Source organism: Anomaloglossus baeobatrachus, chromosome 8, assembly GCF_048569485.1.
Source record: "Anomaloglossus baeobatrachus isolate aAnoBae1 chromosome 8, aAnoBae1.hap1, whole genome shotgun sequence".
Lineage (NCBI taxonomy): Eukaryota > Metazoa > Chordata > Amphibia > Anura > Aromobatidae > Anomaloglossus > Anomaloglossus baeobatrachus.
In genome coordinates this window covers 45364088-45383895 of record NC_134360.1, presented here as the reverse complement: position 1 = coordinate 45383895, position 19808 = coordinate 45364088, and the positions used below count along the sequence as shown (strand labels likewise).

General features: G+C 40.9%; 1 protein-coding gene across 1 annotated transcript; it reads left to right on the top strand.

Moving 5' to 3' along the window:
• The first annotated feature begins 224 nt into the window (after nt 1-224).
• Nucleotides 225-19590, top strand: KLF15 (KLF transcription factor 15). The gene is made up of 3 exons (XM_075321542.1): nt 225-327; nt 6219-7313; nt 13874-19590. The coding sequence occupies exons 2-3, from the start codon at nt 6295-6297 to the stop codon at nt 14040-14042; spliced, it is 1188 nt and encodes a 395-aa protein (XP_075177657.1). The 5' UTR covers nt 225-327; nt 6219-6294; the 3' UTR covers nt 14043-19590.
• Nucleotides 19591-19808: the final 218 nt, after the last annotated feature.

The following is a 19808-nucleotide window of genomic DNA, read 5'->3' as shown; positions in this document are numbered from 1 at the left end:
ATGGTGTAAGGAAACATTCTTGTACATTCATTTCTTGGCTGGGACAATGTTTGGGGAGGGGGGGCATTAGAAACTCCCATTGACGACGAAGGCACAGACCTCCCCCTCTGGGCCTCTGAGCCAATGGGCTGCGGAGATGTGGTCGAGCCTTCTCCAAGCCCTCCCTGCCCACGCTCGGTCATGTGAGTGTCACTAGTGCTTTTCCCCGGGCTGCTGCACACATTGTACCAGAGGGGCTGCTGCAACTGTCACTCCAAGGGCGCAGAGGAGAAACTCCCAAACTTTGCCATTACTTCCCTGGGATCTGCTGCATTGCTGGAGTAGCAGGTAGGGAGGGGAGCATGGATGGTGGCTGGGAGCAATGTGCAAACTTTGGACAACTCCTCGCTTTAGCCCCAACATATGGCGACCTGCTGCTGGCCTGGATCAGCCCTGGGATTCATTATTTTAGTCATTCTTCGCATGCAAAGTGCAAATATAAGATCTAGGGAGTTGCCTGCTGTTGTGTGAACTAGAAGTAACAACATGCCCAACCTGGGTTTGCATTTGCTCAACAGCAGTGGAGCTAATCTATCTCATGTACTCCTAGCATCAATTCTGCATCTAATCTATCCATCATATCCTACCTTTCCTAGGGTTGATGCATAAAAAAAGATATTGCATAGTAAAAAGAGCTTGAGATGGGAATGACAAAAATGAATGTAGCAGATCTGAGTTTGCAATGTTCTATCCATCATATCCTGCAGCACTTTACCTTTCCTAGGGTACATGTATATACAAAATCAGATATTGCATAGTATAAAGAGCTTGAGATAGGAATGACACGAGTTAATGTAGCAGATCTGAGTTTGCAATGATCTATCCATCATATCTTGCAGAACTTTGATTTTCTTTATACATCTACCCTAGGAAAGGTAAAGTTCTGTAAGATATGATGGATAGAACATTGCAAACTCAGATCTGCTACATTAACTCTTGTCATTCCTATCTCAAGCTCTTTTTACTATGCAATATCTGATTTTCTTTATACATCTACCCTAGGAAAGGTAATCAGATATTACATAGTATAAAGAGCTTGAGATAGGAATGACACGAGTTAATGTAGCAGATCTGAGTTTGCAATGTTGCAGATCCCACATCATAGGCTATAGCAGGATTTTGCAAAAGCATGAATGACTAGTGTGCTTCTGTGCCTGGGGGTGTGTAGAGGAGGACTGGGACATTCAGATGGGGCAGAATGTCATCATTTTATAGTGTGACCTACATTTATAAAAGCCTGGTGTTTTGCAGAATGTGTCATTGTCGATTGTGTGAGATACAAAAGGTATAAATATTGATACATTGTATTTGACAGTCTACTATTGCTTGGTTCCACTCTATTTATGTGAACATTTTGACTCCTATCTGCAGGTCACACATAGGGTTTGGTATCTCTGCTCCTTGGGGCACCTTAATGGGCACCTCTCTTGGTCTGTAGGAAGGCATTTACCCTGCGCAGGGCTCGGTCAGATGAGATGAGCTGGCGGAGCTATTCCTGGGCTGTTATGGAGAGGAGAATGTTGACAGTAGAAGCAGTGAGGGAGGGAAGATGGGTTACTAGCGGTCATGTTCAGCACTGGGGGCCAGAGATGGGGGAGTGGAGAACAGCACAAGGACTCAATAATAGGCTGCACAATGCGCCATTCACAAACAGCGCCAAGGCTAAGCTGCATTAACTGTGAAGCTACTATCCTTTTAAGCTTATTAACCCCTGCGAAGCCCTAAAACTAAATGAGATCCATCTCTATTAGGGCATATATACTGCTTAAAAAAAATAAAGGGAACACAAACAGCACAATGGTATTTTAGTGTTCCCTTTTATTTTTTTGAGCACTATATATAAAAGTGCCGTTTTTGCAAATTTTAGATTATGCCAAATAATATGTGCAATTTTTTTCCAACTTTTTTGTAGAGGTAATAAATACAAACCTGCTGCACCTTAGGTGTCATTTTAATATGGTCATATGGTCATGTTCCTGTGCAACTTGTATCATGTATTAAAAAAAAAAAAAAAAAAAAAAAAAAAGTTTAGTTTAATTAATGCACATGATCTGTTGTATCCAATCCCCACACTTTTAATCATGAAAGGATAAAAAGCAAACATTTATTTTTCCAATTGTTTACTTGAAAGTATGGCCTTGTCTTCCCAGGTGTCTTGCTGTATAGGAATGGAGCAGCAGCTGTGACAGCAGGGGGTGCAGAGCCATACTGAAGACTTGTTATGGTGTTATGTGACTCAGATTCTCCCATGCTGCCCTTAGTTTAGCATCGCTGCTCCCCTCTAAGGGTTAAGCTGACCTGGTATTTACATGACAATCCCTACATTCCACTGAGACTTTATTTTTTTGAACTTTCTATTTGCCTCAAGGGCCTTTAGAATAGTGAGATCTGCAATGATTAACACTTTATGCTACCTACATAGGCTTCTCAAGGAGTACAGCAATAAAAAAAACTATAGGAATGTGTTCACATAGGAAGAATGGGATTATCAATAGTGTTGTGTCGAAATAATAAAATGGACATGATGTCAATGTGTCTAACAGTTTACACGGCCGTAATGTTTATATGTGGTTCCATCATGAACACCTTCCCATTGTAGTTATAGGACCCAACCATGGAAAATATCTATCCATCCATCCCTCTATCCATCCATCCATCCCTATATCTATCTATTCATCCATCCCTCTATCTATCTATCTATCCCTCTATCTATCAATCCCTCCATCCATCCATCCCTCTATTTATCTATCCATCCATCCCTCTATCTATCCATCCCTCTATTTATTTATCTATCCATCCATCCCTCTATTTATCTATCCATCCATCCCTCTATCCATCCATCCATCCCTCTATCCATCCATTTATCCATCCCTCTATTTATCCATCCATCCATCCATCCCTCTATCTATCTATCTATCTATCTATCTATTTATCCATCCATCCCTCTATCTATCTATCCCTCCCTCTATCTATCCATCTATCTATCTTTTTGGACACAGCGTAGGATCGATTATGAAAGCAGTTTTTGCTTCTCACTTTCTCCAGAATGTTGCCAGAAAGAATAGTTTGCCTAATTACTTCCAGAATTTCACTGGAAACTTAAAATGGATTCCTTTTGAGCTAATAGAAGGGTTTTTCCAGCTGTGGATCCTGTTGTGCAGCTTTTCCCCTGTGTCTTATCTGTGATCCGGCTTAGTGATATCACAGTGTAAACATTCTGACTACTGACACTAGTCAAGTGCATTGTTCTTGAGTGCATAGAGCCCATAGTCACATATGGGATGTTGCTTTGCCCATAGTCACATATGGGGTGTTGCTTTGCCCATAGTCACATATGGGGTGTTGCTTTGCCCATAGTCACATATGGGATATTTCTTTTTCTGTAGTATCAATAGAAATCCCATATGATTTCCATTGATTTCTATTGACAGTGGCTGTAAACTTGCAGCAGAGATTGCAGTTACTTAGATTGGCATTGAAGTCATTTTTCACCTTTAATAGTAGTGATACAATTGATTAATCATTTGAGGCTCTAGCTGGGTGACTGAGCAGCTGTAGCTCGGGATGGGAGGTAGCTTTGTCCTGTCCATCATATTACACCGGTCCCTGGAATTGGCTGAGCCGTCACATGTCACCATGCACCTATTATCCCGTAACCCTGATTAATATGTAACTCTTCAAAGTCACTGATAAGATATTAACAATCTTTCCACTCCAGTTAAACAAGGTTTTAAACACTGGAACAAACACACGAGAACGAAGAGGCTGCGGCACTTTCCCAGCTGATTATTTCTTGTTTGTCAGGTTCTAAGCTTTGAAAATTCATCCAGCTGATGATGATCTTTCACACATCAGTTTTTTTCCATCAGTCACAATCCGTTTTGTGACTGATGCAGCGGATCCTGTAAAAATAAAAAAAAAAAAAAAAGGATCCGTTGTACCAGCCTAACAGTGGTTTTTACCCGTTCTGGGCATGTTCAGTTACAAAAAATGGCGTCCGTCGTCGGAAACCGTCATTTGACGGATTGCGATAGAGCCTGCGCACATAGGCGTCCATTAAAAAAAAAAAAGACAGAAGGCGACTGATCCGTCGCTGTCTGTTTTTTCAACGTTCACAAAAAACGTTGTGTTGAACGTTGCTTCCGTCAGCCGCACAGACAATTTTTGACGGATCCGTCGTACGACGGATAAAATGTGTGGTCCTCCGTCGCTAATACAAGTCAATGAGAAAAAACTGATCCAGCGCACATTTCGACGGATTGCAACTGATGCAAAAAAAACTGTTGTGTGAAAGGGGCCTAAACTACCATAACCTGAGCACAGGTGATCTAGAGATGAGTGAATCCATTCACCAGATCACTGTGTATCGAAAGAATCCGTTATGAGAATTGGTGAAACTCCCATAAAAACATTGACCCTTCAGTAGTTGATTGGATAGGAAAATGCTTCCTTATTTGTAAATCTTCTGGTGCCCTCTGATCTCCAAGGTCTTATAGAATGATGGGTTAAAGTATGTGAATGTCACAGGGATATGGCAATTTTGTCATGACCAACCAACCATCTTTTGTATGATGGTGTCGCCAATATCCCACCCATGACAGCTGTTCTGGGAAAGAAGGATCTGGTATAATGAACTTACCACCTGATCCTTTGGTTCTCCCATAAGAGATAAGGGGTTGGCAGCATCTTACTCCCATAGGATTTGGGCCATACTAACTTAAAAGGTCCAAATAAGGTTCCCAATTTCTACAACCACTTCCATTGTCCATAAAAATTATTGGAATTACAAAGGGAAGCAGTTAATGACAATTTCCAAAAGGAACATTGGGTCTATAGGATTGGCGTAGAACATGCCCTTCATGATTGCTCCTAATAAACGGTAATTCAGAAATCATGTTTTTGTGTTCTGTTCGCCCAGAGGTATTATGTTCCCATTCAAGCATCTGCTGTAAATCAATACTTGGGTGTAAACATCCATCAGGTTTTAACCTTGACCTCAAGTAACTAGATTTTCAAGAATGGTCAATCGAATTCACCAATCATAAGTCTTTGGCGACAGCTGTTGGCATAAAGTAGATGGATGTGATGGATGATGACATGTAGCTCCACCAGGAACAGTTGACCTTCATCCCTGGAAGAAGAGGGGTTAAGACCTAGCATAATCCCCCATTGAGTATAGCACAGAGCAACACTATAGCATGTGGAAAGGAGCTCAGTGTGGCAGTGAACATGACTAGGGTTTTCATACATGCACAGTCACAGCCCTCATATGACGGGGGAATGACTGTTACCCTTGTAATAGACTTAACATCTTTTTAGAAAGGGGCCTTTATCCTGCTCCCCTCTGGAGCCAGCAATCTTGTTCCATGTGCGGAACTGATAGCCAGATCCAGCAATCTTTGAATGTTCCTGCATTAAAACATCTCATTAGCATCACATTCCACCTTCACTTTACCATTTCGTTGCCAACTACGAGATGAGACAACGTGTACTTGAAGTGTTTTGCGTCGAGGTTCTAGAAGCCAAGGGAAGAAATGTACAAGACTTACGTAGGACTACAAATGAGGCTCTGTGGTTGAGGCTTTCAAAATGTTCCACTTTTCTTGATTTATGGATTACCTTCTATGAGTTTTCAGTCATCTTTGAAAACTCATCTGGTTTCCCGATTGAAGACACATCTGTAAACCAAGGAAGCCAATAAACAAGTATTTGGAATTTAGAGGAACATAGAAAATGATGTAGAAAAAAAAAATTGTAAAATATTCCCTAGAGAGAAGTGTGAAGAAAAAAAAAAGACTGGGGGATGTTGTTGATATATTATATAGAGTAATTGGATAGACATAGAACTTTAGTTTGGCAGCCAAAGGTTTTCCAGTAATAGTACCTCTTCTTCAGCAGGAAGAAAGCTGGTCCTCTAGTGTCACCTATTGGCCTATGATTCAATGGTCAACCACCAACTATCCGTGCAACATGACAATCTGTAGCCAGACCAGAATGTTCTTCAAAAGGCTGAATACAGCTGTTTCAAGGGGTTTGCCCCTTGCTAAAGCATAGCAGGTACTGGTTGGTTTGGTGAGAGGCCATTGAGGTGTGGTGCCATACTGTTTTGTCTGATACATATGAAGCTTCAAAGATATAACCACAGTTGACTTCATATATTTTGTCTTTTTGTCTTACAGGACCCATCCCGTAAGGGACATTTTTCATTTTTGTTTGGCTTATGGTGCTGGGACCTTCTCAGAAGCTCAACCAGGAATGGTGGATCATTTGCTTCTTACAGATGAATGCTTTTCAAATGCACAGTCAAGCCTTGATTACACAATGGAGATGCTGATGGGAGGACGGGGCTATCACATGTTGCCTTCTCCCACTTCGGAGGATGACAGTGACTCTTCCAGTTTCCGTTCCTGTTCCAGTCCTGATTCTCAGGTGCTAAGCTCCAGTTATGGAAGCACGTGCAGTGCGGAGAGTCAGGACAGCATTCTAGACTATCTTTTGTCCCAGACTTCTTTGGGTAATGCTTCTTTATCATGGTGGGACAAAAGAAAACATCCTACAATGGTCAAAGAGGAGTTCTTCAAAGTTCCTGATTTTGGGGTGGACATGGAGGAAACATCACTTTTTCATCCCACCTTGGATGAAATTGAAGAGTTTCTTGAAGAAAACATGAAAACTGATTTGAAAGTCGAAACACAACAGGAACTGAGGAATTGTGGTCACGATCAACTCAAGCAGGCCTCTATGGTGGTCAACTTTACCAAGCAGGATACAAAAGAACAGTCAAATAGCACATCACAAGGGGAATCTGATAGCAAAAGTCCTGGCGCCCTTGCTGTTGAAGGTGGAATTCCTGTTATATTGCAGATCCAACCCATAGAGATCAAGCAAGAGTCCAACGCCAGCCAAGCCTCAGCGTCACAGTTCCCCGATAACATCAAAGTAGCACAACTTCTAGTTAACATTCAAGGTCAGACCTTTGCTCTGGTCCCACAACTGGTCCAGTCATCAAATATGTCCTCCAAATTTGTCCGCATTGCACCTGTGCCAATTGCTGCTAAACCTATGGGCTCAGGTGTGGGGGGTCAGGGACAATCTGGTATTATGGTTGGCCAGAAGTTCCAAAAAAGCGCAGCAACAGAACTCATAAAAATGCACAAATGTACTTTTCCAGGATGCACCAAAATGTACACCAAGAGTAGTCATCTAAAGGCTCACCTACGTAGACACACGGGGGAGAAGCCGTTTGCTTGCACGTGGCCCGGATGTGGATGGAGGTCAGTTCACATTATTGTTTTTGTTAAAAATATCAGCTTCCATCCTAGCACATTGGGTTATAATGTCGTATGGGTATAGGTTTCTATCGTTAAACAGATTCCAATGTAACGGTGGCCATCTTGGTTGACTTCAAGCTTAGTAAGAAGTGAATGGAATTGCATGTTGTGTTGTTGGCTCTTGTAGCATAGCCATGGGCGTGTTATGCACCTTTTATTACGTCTTATGTTTGTAACCTGCAGTAACCTTGTTTGTTGGCGTGATAACATAAGAAGACGATCCCTTGTGATGTAGGTTTCTCTGAAACCTGTTGCAACATGTGAGCTGCAAAGACTCAGACCATACATAATAAATGTTAACATATAGGCCATTTTATAGAGCGGAGAGGGGCAGCTGCAGATGTGGACTGCGGGATTCAGTCCAAGCAGAACCGCACTCCAATCTTCCCAAAAATAGGAATCGTGTGATATGTAACATGAGTGCAGGACTGCGTGGACTCCACTGTAGACATAGCAGCAAAGGAAACATGTACAGGAGCTATTTCTACTGTAAAGACCTTGTGACTGCTGTGGTGGGTGGAAATGTCAATTTGGAGAGCAAGGTCATACTTGTTTAAGTAAAAAATATCCACCCATAGGGGGCTGTATTATAGTAATTATATTTCTGTACATGGTGCAGTATTATACTAGTTATATTCTTGTACATAGGGGGCAGTATTATACTAGTTATATTCTTATACACAGGGGGCAGTATTATAGTCATTATATTCTTGTACATAGGAGCAGTATTATAGTAGTTATATTCTTGTACATAAGGTGCAGTATTATAGTAGCTGTATTCTTGTATTTAGTGGTAGTATTATAATAGTTATAGCCTTGTATATAAGAGGCAGTATTATAGTAATTATATTCTTGTACATAGGGGCAGCATTATAGTTGTTATATTCTCATACATAGGGGCAGTATTATAGTAGCTATATTCTTGTACATAGGAGCAGTATTATAGCAGTTATATTCTTCTACATAGGGGTAGTATTATACATGTAGTAGGTATATTCTTGTACATAGGGAGCAGTATTATAGTAGTTATAGCCTTGGACATAGCAGCAGTATTATAGTAGTTATAGCCTTGTACATAGCAGCAGTATTATAGTAGTTAAATTCTTGTACATAGCAGCAGTATTATAGTAGTTATAGCCTTGTACATAGGGGCAGTATTATAGTAGTTATATTCTTGTACATAGGGGCAGTATTATAGTAGTTATATTCTTGTACATAGGGGCAGTATTATAGTAGTTATATTCTTGTACATAGAAGCAGTATTATAGTAGTTATATTCTTGTACATAAGGGCAGTATTATAGCAATTATATTCTTGTACATAGAAGCAGTATTATAGTAGTTATATTCTTGTATTTATGGGCAGTATTATTGTTGTTATATTCTTGTACATAGGAGCAGTATTATAGTAGTTATATTCTTGTACATAGGGGCAGTATTATAGTAGTTATATTCTTGTACATAGGGGGCAGTATTATAGTAGTTATATTCTTGTACATAGGAGCAGTATTATAGTAACTATATTCTTGTATATAGGGGGCAGTATTATAGTAGTTATATTCTTGTACATAGGGGCAGTATTATAGTAGTTATATTCTTGTATATAGGGGCAGTATTATAGTAGTTATATTCTTGTATATAGGGGCAGTATTATAGTAGTTGTATTCTTGTACATAGGGGGCAGTATTATAGTAGTTATATTCTTGTACATAGGGGCAGTATTATATTAGAAATATAATAGCCATATGCTGGTACACAGGACCCAGTAACATATGTTTTATGCTGCATTTGCTCTTGGAAATTATACTTTACCGCTGCCACATTATTACTAATGGTGGTAAGATGAGATGGGTAATGTTTTCTCTCTCAGCAGTGGAACAAGAATCAATTAGGGAACCCATGAATATTGCATGTTCCCTTTCAGCGTTTGATGTCACACGGTGTAGATTTGTGGTTCATTACTTGGCAGATGTTTGTTATAATGGTCTTACCTTGCTTTGTACTCTGTGTTTTAGGCAGTTTTGCATTACACGTCATTCTTTTTGATTTATGTTACTCCAGTAATTGCCATTTACATGCAGGTTAATTAGATGCAATGATGAAGAGACCCCTGCCCATAAGAGCTTTCAGTCTAAATGATTCTTGTGGTTATGTGGTATTGCTTACAAGCTGATGGATACATACTCTTATGAAGGGCCATGTAGTGTTCTTTTATTTACAAATAACTGTAAGCTTCTATGGTGCGGCGACTGTACATGCACAGTCACCATACCTGTAAAGAGCCTCTTAATTTGTAAACTTGGTCTTGTGGAGCTATTGATACAATTTATGAAATTCTTCTGAGAATCTAGTTATATGGTTGGTTGGCTTGAAGTGAATGAGTTTCAGGCTCAAGTCAGTCATCTCTCGTAAAGCCAAGATTTAAAGAGACGGCAGCACCTAGACTGTCTTGAGCATTTCTGGCTTCATCAATTCTCCTGTTGAGAGTTCTACCCCAGTGGTCTGTCCAGCTGTTGTAAAACTATAACTCCCAGCATGCCCTGACAGCTTGGGTGTTGTAGTTTTGCAATAGCTAGAAAGTCAAAGGGTGGAGACCATTGTTCACTAGTGTCTAAAGATCTAGCTTTGCCCAAAGTCAGAAGAGAGGAGGTGTAAACAGGGCTTATGCATTTGTATGAAGCCTGGATGCCTCTGTGGCTAAATGATGATTGCTGCCCAGAGGTAGAATATGTCAGGAACAGTCAAAGAAACAAAACCTATAGTGATAGAGTATGAAGATGTTTTGTCCTATTTGTACCTGCTTTAAAGCCATGTGCCCACAGGAGATCGTACCTACGGACTTTTCTGCAGGTATTTCCGCAGGTTCACGCAGCAGCTCCCTGGAATCCGCAGCTATCCATTGCTGCGGAATTCCGGCCTTGTATCTCCATAGTGGAAAGGCAGGAATTCCACAGCATTTTCCACAGCCGAAAATACCACAGCTTTGATCCAGTACTCCCCAAATCTCATAGTATAACATGGAGAGTGTCTGTCTGTACGTCTTGCGTAAACCTGCGGATTTATCTGGAAAATCTAGAAAATCCGTGCGTTTTCCGCAGCGAAATCCGCAGTTACTTTCTCCCGTGGGCACATAGCCTTAAGGCCCTGTCACACACAGAGATAAATCAGCGGCAGATCTGTGGTTGCAGTGAAATTGTGGACAATCAGTGCCAGGTTTGTGGCTGTGTACAAATGGAACAATATGTCCATGATTTCACTGCAACCACAGATCTGCCAAAGATTTATCTGTGTGTGACAGGGCCTTTAGGGTATGTGCGCACGTTGCTTTTTACCTGCTTTTTACCTGCTTTTTTGCTGCTTTTTCTTCTGCGCTGTTTAATGCCAAAATGGATGTGTTCTTCTATTCAAGCAAAGTCTATGGGAATTTGGGTTTCTTGTTCACACTATGTTGTTCAAAATGCTGCCTTTTTGAGGCAGAACTTTGGTCAAAAACTCAGCTTTTCAAAGAAGCAACATGTCAATTGTTTTTGCCATTTGGGTTTTGCACTGCAAAGCTGAGTTTTTGACCAAAGTTTTGCCACAAAAAGGCAGCATTTTGAACAACATAGTGTGAACAAGAAACCCAAATTCCCATAGACTTTGCTTGAATAGAAGAACACAACCATTTTGGCATTAAACAGCGCAGAAGAAAAAGCAGCAAAAAAGCAGGTAAAAAGCAACGTGCGCACATACCCTCAGGCTGCTTTCACACATCCGGTTTTTGCTGTCAGGCACAATCTGGCGAAATGCGGATAAAATGGATCCGGCGCCGGATCCATTTTATTCCTCATTGACTTGTATTAGCGCCGGATTGTGCCGGATGGCCTTGCGCTGCATGCGACGTCCGCCAGATCCGGCAAAATTTCTTCGTCCAGCTGCTGAAAAGGATGCAGCATGGGACTTTTTTTTTTTTTTGTCTCCAGCAAAAAAACGGACCACGCCAGACCCGGCGCCGTCCGGTATGTTGTATAATGGAAGGCTATGGGCGCCGGAGCCGTCGTCATCCGGCATATGACGAAATCCAACGACTGATCCGTTTTTTTTTAACGGAGCATGCTCAGTATCACAACAGATGCGTCAAAAAAACAGAAGGAACGCATGGAAAAAACTGATGCGACGGATTGTTTTTTTTTTTGCCGGATCTGTCGCATCAGTTTTTTCGCGGGATCGTGCCTGATGGCAAAAAACTGATGTGTGAAAGCAGCCTTAGGCTACTTTCACACATCCAGTTTGAGCAGTGCGGCTCGATCCGGCTGTGAAACCTATGCAACGGATGCGGCGAAAACACCGCATCCTTTGCATAAGTTTTTACATGCGGCCCGTCCGTTTTTTTTCCGCTTGCGGCACGCTACTGAGCATGTGCAGTGGAAGAAACGCATGCGGCGACCGGATGTAGTTTTTTTTTTTTTCCCTTTTCTTTTCTTTTTTTTTTTCTCCGCATCGCGCCGCATCCGGCGTCTATAGGCATGCATTGCAAAATGCACCGCAGCGGCCGGATGCGGCATGATGCATTTTTTTGCCGGACAAAAAAACGTTGCAAGATACGTTGCCTCCGGCCGCTGCTTTAATTTATTTTGCCGCATCCGGAAAAAAACGGATGTAACGCAAAGCCATCAGGCACAATCCGGTAACAATGCAAATCTATGGGGATAAAACGGATGCGGTACTGCATCCGTTTTACCCTTTTTTTTCCGGATTGTGCCTGATGGAAAAAACCTGATGTGTGAAAGAAGCCTTAGTGTGGCATGCTGTCATTTTTTAAGTAGAAACTGTGGTTTAGGACATAAAGGGAGATTAGCAAAACCGCAGGTTCACTTCCTGCAAAGCAATATGATGAAAAATGTCACAATCACGAGGTTGACGAGAACTCTGAGAACTGATTTTGACTCCTTGCCTATCTCTTGCTGAGGTCAGGAGCAGGTCAGTGTTGGAGGGAGGACATAAGAAATAATAACTTGCCAGATATTCTCCAAATACAATGTAACAAAGCTCTACTCTGCACAGTGACAGCCATTATATATTGTACTTTCCCCAACAATGTGATAAATACAAAGTAGAAGATCCTCAGATGTTTACAAATACCAAACAACGATACATTGTATCAATCAACAATTGTTATACTTAAAGGGGAAGTCCAAATAATATCTAAATACCCATTCAAAATTGTCAGTGATAACGAATATATGTCAGTGACAACCGTGACTTGAATGGACTATTATAAATTGAAACAATGTTTCGTTGAATTGATCTCGAATGTTCTTACATTATTGTGATTGGCAGCAGATCTTGCACATTACAAAAAAAATTGTTAATCTTCTTTATAATTGTGATTGATACAAATGAGGGTCGTCCAAGGTAGAGGCTTTGGCTATAATTTGTAGGGGGCGTCTTATTTGCTTAATTACTTGCAGATGTTCGTGGTGACAGATACAATTAGCTTTTACCAGATTGCTGCGGTGCTGAATGTTACATTATAGAATAAGAACCTGAATCAGTAAGGACTGATGAGAAATCAGCATCCAATGAACAAAAAAGCAACACCATTTTGAATGCAGCTTTAGCTGTGAATTTGCATTCTGTAATCTTTAAAGGGAACCTGTCACCAGATTTTTCACTATTAAACTAAAAGTGTGACCTTCTGCAGCTTCTGGGCTGTATTCTATGAAGGTGCACCTTGTGCCCTGACTCCCCTTTCAGACCCCAAAAATAACTTTAGCAAACGTGGGGGCCATGTTTTATAATTAAAGTGTGGCTCAGATGGGCGGGCTCATTTTCTTCTCCTGCCACTGTTCACCGTCCTCCTTTCTTGATTGACGTGATGACGCCTCTGTCATCATCCTCGTTGCATTTTCAAATCTCGCGCCTGTGCAGTTATGTCGGCTCGCGCAGGCGCAGTTCGCTCTGCCATATCTCGGGCAGAGCAGAAAACATAGCTGCCTTTGCACACGCCGATGAGCTAAATGCATAGGCGCGAGATTATGGTCGGGTACCAGGATGACGCTGGTGAGACGATAGTCTCGCGCCTGCGCATTTAGCTCACCGGCGCGCGCAATGTTTTCTGCTCTGCCTGTGATATGGCAGAGCGAACTGCGCCTGCGCGAGCGGACCGAACTGCACAGGCGCAAGATTTGAAAATGCAACGAGGAGGATAACTGAGACGTCATCACGTCAATCAAGAAAGGAGGACGGAGAACAGCGGCAGGAGGGGGAACAGGAGCAGAAAATGAGCCCGCCCATCTGAGCCACAGAGGTCAGTAGCATACATGGGGGTCATGTTTTATAAAGTTATTTTTGGGGTCTGGAAGGGGAGACAGGGCCAAGGTGCACCTTCATAGAATGCAGCCCAGGAGCTGCATAAGGTGATACTTTTAGTTTAATAGGTAAAAATCTGGTGACAGGTTCCCTTTAATTCTCATCAGAATGTATAGATTGTGTATAATAATGTTTCTTTCCTTCTTTCTGCAGGTTTTCCCGGTCTGACGAGTTATCCCGACACCGCCGCTCACATTCTGGCGTGAAGCCGTACCAGTGCGCAGTCTGCGAAAAGAAATTTGCTCGCAGTGACCATCTGTCCAAACACATTAAGGTGCACCGATTCCCCCGGAGCAGCCGCTCTACGCGTTTATCAAACTGATCCCCTCCGGCAGGATCCATGTGAAAACAAAGCACTTTGTCCATTCTCCCGACGTAACTTATTGGGGCGGAAAAACATCCTCGCTTGGACCGAACATCGAATCAGACAACGGACTGTGAATTGGTTCTCTGCTCCTATTTAATGTGGGCGTGAATGAGGAACTCGGTCCATTTCCTGTCAGTGAAGGGTTAACAGGGGCACTTTATGTAATAATCCACTTGATTCCATTATCATCTGTTATATCGAAGCCCAGACGGTCACTTATTATTCCAGATTGATAGTAACCGGACCTTTAGTAGGGCACTGCCATGGACAGGACTCTGTATAGTGCCATTTCAGTGTCCACTGTGTTCTTCGGGAACACATAAAAGCCACTGGCTGAGGTAGAACTACAAGTCCCAGGAAGTCATAACACTATGAAGGAGTGAAAAGCGCACCCAAGGGTACTTTTTGGGTATTTCTTTTTTGCCTAAACGACTGTCACATAGAAGGCTGAGCTACACATAGTAGATTTAGATACACAAGTCCAATAGAAAGTATCACACATGATTGACTTGGCTACACTGCTTCTGGATACAGTTATTCACAGACTTGGATACGCCAGTCCAGCAGACAGTATCACTCATAATGGGTTTAGATACACAGCTAAGATGACAGTATCACACATGATGGGTTTAGATACAATAGCTTAGCACAGTATCATACATGATACGATTGTATACACAACTTGGTAGACAGTATCACACACATGATGGGCTTAGGTAAAACAACTTAGCACAGTATCACACGTGTTCGCAGCTTTGTATCTAATCGTAATGGACCTAGTTAGAATAGAAGGTATCACACATGATTGGCTTATATGCAATAGCTTAGCACAGTATCCTACATGATACAATTGGATACACAACAGCAGACAGTATCACACACATGATGGGCTTAGGTAAAACAACTTGGTGCAGTATCACACATCTTCACAGCTTTGTATCTAATCGTAATAGGCCTAGATAGAACAGCTCGACAGACTGTATCACATATGATTGTCTTAGATACAATAGCTTACACAGTATCATGCATGATACATTTGGATACATAGCAGCAAATAATATCTCACACACGATGGGTTTAGGTAAAACAACTTAGCACAGTATCACAAGTCTTTGCAGCTTTGTATCTGATCCTAATGGGCCTAGATAGAATAGACTGTATCACACATGATTGGCTTAGATACAATAGCTTAGCACAGTGTCATACATGATACAATTGGATACATAGCAGTAGACAGTATCACACACACGATGGGCTTAGGTAAAACAACTTAGCACAGTATTACACGTCTTCACAGCTTTGTATCTAATCGTAATGGACCTAGAATAGACTGTATGACACATGACTGGCTTAGATACAATAGCTTAGCACAGTCTCATGACATGTCTTCGTAGCTTTGTATCTGATCCTAATGGGCCTAGATAGAATAGACTGTATCACACATGATTGGCTTAGATACAATAGCTTAGCACAGTGTCATGCATGATATAATTGGATACATAGCAGTAGACAGTATCACACACACGATGGGCTTAGGTAAAACAACTTAGCACAGTATTACACGTCTTCGCAGCTTTGTATCTAATCATAATGGACCTAGATAGAATAGACTGTATGACACATGACTGGCTTAGATACAATAGCTTAGCACAGTATCACACGTCTTCGTAGCTTTGTATCTGATGGTAATGGGCCTAGATAGAATAGACTGTATCACACATGATTGGCTTAGATACAATAGCTTAGCACACTATCACACATCTTCGCAGTTTTGTATCTAATCGTAATGGGCCTAGATAGAACAGCTAGGCAGACTGTATCACACATGATGGGCTTAGATACACCAGGTCAGCAGATGGCAATTCACAATAGGCTTAGATACTCTGAGTCATCAGTAAGTTTTACTTATGACTCTGACTCAGTATCACACACATTTCATGTAGATCAGATTTGCAGACGGTATCACACATTGTGGGCTTAGATACACAGCTCTGCAGACCGTATTACACATGACAGACTAAGATACAACGGTTCAGCTGACAGTGCCGCACATGACAGGCTTAGATACAGCAGATCGGTCACACGCTGTCCCTGGACATAATTGTATCATGTATGTTTCTCAATATTTTCTTCCATTTCTTGTTCTAAGGGAGCATAGAATGTCCTCGAGTCCTGTTTTTTTTTTCTGGTTTTCTGGGCAGTGTTCATTGTTCTGTCACTTTATGTCATTTTGTGTCAAAGTATCAATAACTGAACAACCTCAGACCACAGAGCGTCTTTTGGTCCTTTAGGTCCGGAACCGTATCAGTATTTCTCAGTCCAGTTCTGGTGTCATTGGCGTCTTGTTTGTGTAAATCTACAGATTTTGATCTTCCGTCTTATCCGACACTGTGAGACATCTCCTGTCACCCTCTCCGCGGAACGCCCAAAGAAAAAAAAAATCCCAACTTACGCAATCTGCAACAATGTATCAGAGCTTTATCTGGTGTTAAAAAAAAAAAAAAAAATCAGTGCATTTATTTTTCTAAAAAAAAAAAAATTGTAAAAAAATACTGTAGAAAAAAAAAATGTGAAAAATAGAAATTAATTTAATTTTGTAACAAATATTATTATAGCGAAAGTCGTATAATCTTCCAGAAATATGTATGAATGTACCTGTGCTACATTGTATAGCATGCATCAAGCCTAGAAGAGGAGGCATGCTCTAAAAATGCTGATCTAGGGGGCGCTCATGAGCTTCCTATCTGATTGCTGGAAAACATGCACCTATATTTCAGTACATTTTTAGTTTTCATAGAGAGAATGTGCAATGTTGTTATATTGATAAATCATCATATTATCCAGAATTCTCCGGAATATGCTGCTCTCCGGTGCCCGGTGTATACCGACCCCCTCCGGCTGATCACATGACTCTGCCACCGGATCCTCTATAGATAAATATATATTTTATTACTGCTGCTGTTTGAGCTTTATTTTACTAAGTTTTAGATCTCTATCTTTTAATATATTTCTGTGAATATTTTTTTTTTTTTTTTTTATTTTATTTTACGATAATGCACTTAAATTCCACCTTAATTAAATTACAAATTTTTCATTTTTTTGCTGTTGGACTGGTGTAGATAAGGGATGTTTAGTGGTAGGTCCCTCTGGTGTTGAAGAGGTTAATGAGTTTTGCATTCCTTAAAAAATATAGAAAAATGTGCAAATTTAATTATAATGGAGGGAGGGGCTGAGGGCCAAAAAATGGTTAATGTCTCAGGCTACCAGCCCTTTATTTCGTAACTCTGTTGTGTCATAGGTCTGTGATAATTAGTTAGTTCCTTGAGATCATATGCTGTGCCCTGAGAAAACTCCCACAAACACTGAGATATTATAGCTCTGAGATACTAGGCCAAACTCTAATCCAGTAAGCCAGGGCTCTGAGATAATATACCAGGCCTTAAAATAGTAACCCTGTGCCCTGAGGATATACACATACTTTAAAGTACCATATCTAGGCTCTGGGGTACTTTTGGTAAGCTCTGAGATATTAGACCAAACTCTAATCCAGTAAGCCAGGGCTCTAAGATAATACACCAGGCCTTAATATAGTAAGCTAGGCATAATAAGCTAGTTCTATGAGATAAACTTATGACCTGAGGAAATACATCAAACTCTAAAATACTATAGCTGGGTATATTTGTTAAGCTCTGTGATATTAGGCCAAAATCTAATTCAGTAAGCCAGGGCTCTGAGATAATACACCAGGCCTTAATATAGTAAGCCAGGCCTAATAAGCTAATTCTCTGAGATATGCCTGTGCCTTGAGGAAATACATCAAACTCTAAAATACTATAGCTGGATTCTAAGGTACATTTGTTAAGCTCTGAGATATTATGCCAAACTCTAACCCAGTAAGCCGGGGCTCTGAGATAATATACCAGGTCTTTGTATAGTAAGCCAGGCCTAATAAGCTAATTCTCTGAGATAAGCCAATGCCCTGAGGAAATACATCAAACTCTAAAATACTTTAACTGGGCTCTGGGGTACATTTGTTAAGCTCTGAGATATTAGGCCAAAATCTAATACAATAAGCCAGAGCTCTGAAATAATATGCCTGTGCTCTAAGGAAATATATAATATACTGCAATACTATAGCTGTGTACTCTGAAATAATAAGTCAGAGCAATGAGATAATAAATGAGTGACCTTAAGCCTGTGCCCTGAGGAAATACATCAAACTCTAAAATACTATAGTTGGGCTCTGAGATACATTTGTCAAGCTCTGGGATATTAGGCCAAACTCTAATCCAGTAAACCAGGGGTCTGAGATAATGCACCAGGCCTTGATATAGTAAGCCAAGCATAATACGTTATTGCCTTGAGATAATATGATGCACCCTGAGACAAAACCCCCATCAAACACTGAGATACTAAGCTGGGCTCTGGGGAACATTTGTCAAACTCTGAGATATTAGGCCAAAACTCTAATCCAGTATGTCAGTGCTCTGAGACAATACACCAGGCCTTGCTAGAGTAAGCCAGGCATAATAAGCTAGTTCTATGAGGTAAGCCTGTGCTGTGAGGAAACACATCAAACTCTAAAATACTATAGCTGGGCTCTGGGTTACTGAGATATTAGGCTAAACGCTAACACAATAAGCCAGAGCTCTGAAATACTACGCATATGCCCTAAGGAAATATATCAGATACTTCAATACTAATGCTGTGCACTCTTGAAATAATAAGTCAGAGCAATGAGATAATAAATGAGCGCCCTTAGATAATAAATGTGTGCCCTTAGGAAGTATCTCGGGTACTGAGCTATTATAGCGGTGTTCTGGGTTACGTTTTCTGGCTCTGAGATAATACCCCAGGCCTTAATATAGTAAACCAGAGAATAAGAGTGAGTGGTCTGAGATAATAAGCCTCTGTCTTGAGGAAATATATCAGACACTGGAATATTATAGGTGTGTTAACAAGTTCTCTGTCAGGCTGAGAGATAATAAGCTAGCACCCTGAAATTATAAATCAGAATTATGTGATAATAAGTCTGTTCTTTAAGCTATTGGGGTAAATGCTGAGACAATAAGGAAGAGCATAGTGTTTGTTTTTAGGAGAAAGCAGCTGTTGATGAGCCCCTATAAGAAAGTGCTGCCATGTATTTACAGGTTAAAAATCATTGCAGAATAGAATTGATACATTGTCCCTCTTTGCTCTTCTGGGCTTTGCAGTTGACAAGGTTGTCCCCATGGACGTTCCGTAAGATAATAGGATCTATATGTAGAGCTGCCAACCGACCAACCTCTGACCAAGCGGTTTACATCCTCCTCTGAATGTATGTAAATAACGTGTATATAGAAATCTCCAGCTAGAATATGCCTTGTAATAACAAATCAGAAATCTATGTAAATTAAATCAATATGGAAATATCTCTCTGGTACCGTGTATATAAAAAAATACTGTATTTTCTCCAATGTTCTATATAAAGTATATTTACTTTGACAATAAATTTTCAAAAATATTTTTTGCTTGATTGTGATGTTATTGGAGACTTAAGGGGGCTTTACACACTACGATATCGCTAATGCGAAGTCGTTGGGGTCATGGAATTTGTGACGCACATCCGGCCGCATTAGCGATGCCGTTGCGTGTGACACCTATGAGCGATTTTGCATCGTCGCAAAATCGTGCAAAATCGCTCATCGGTGACATGGGGGTCCATTCTCAAATATCGTTACT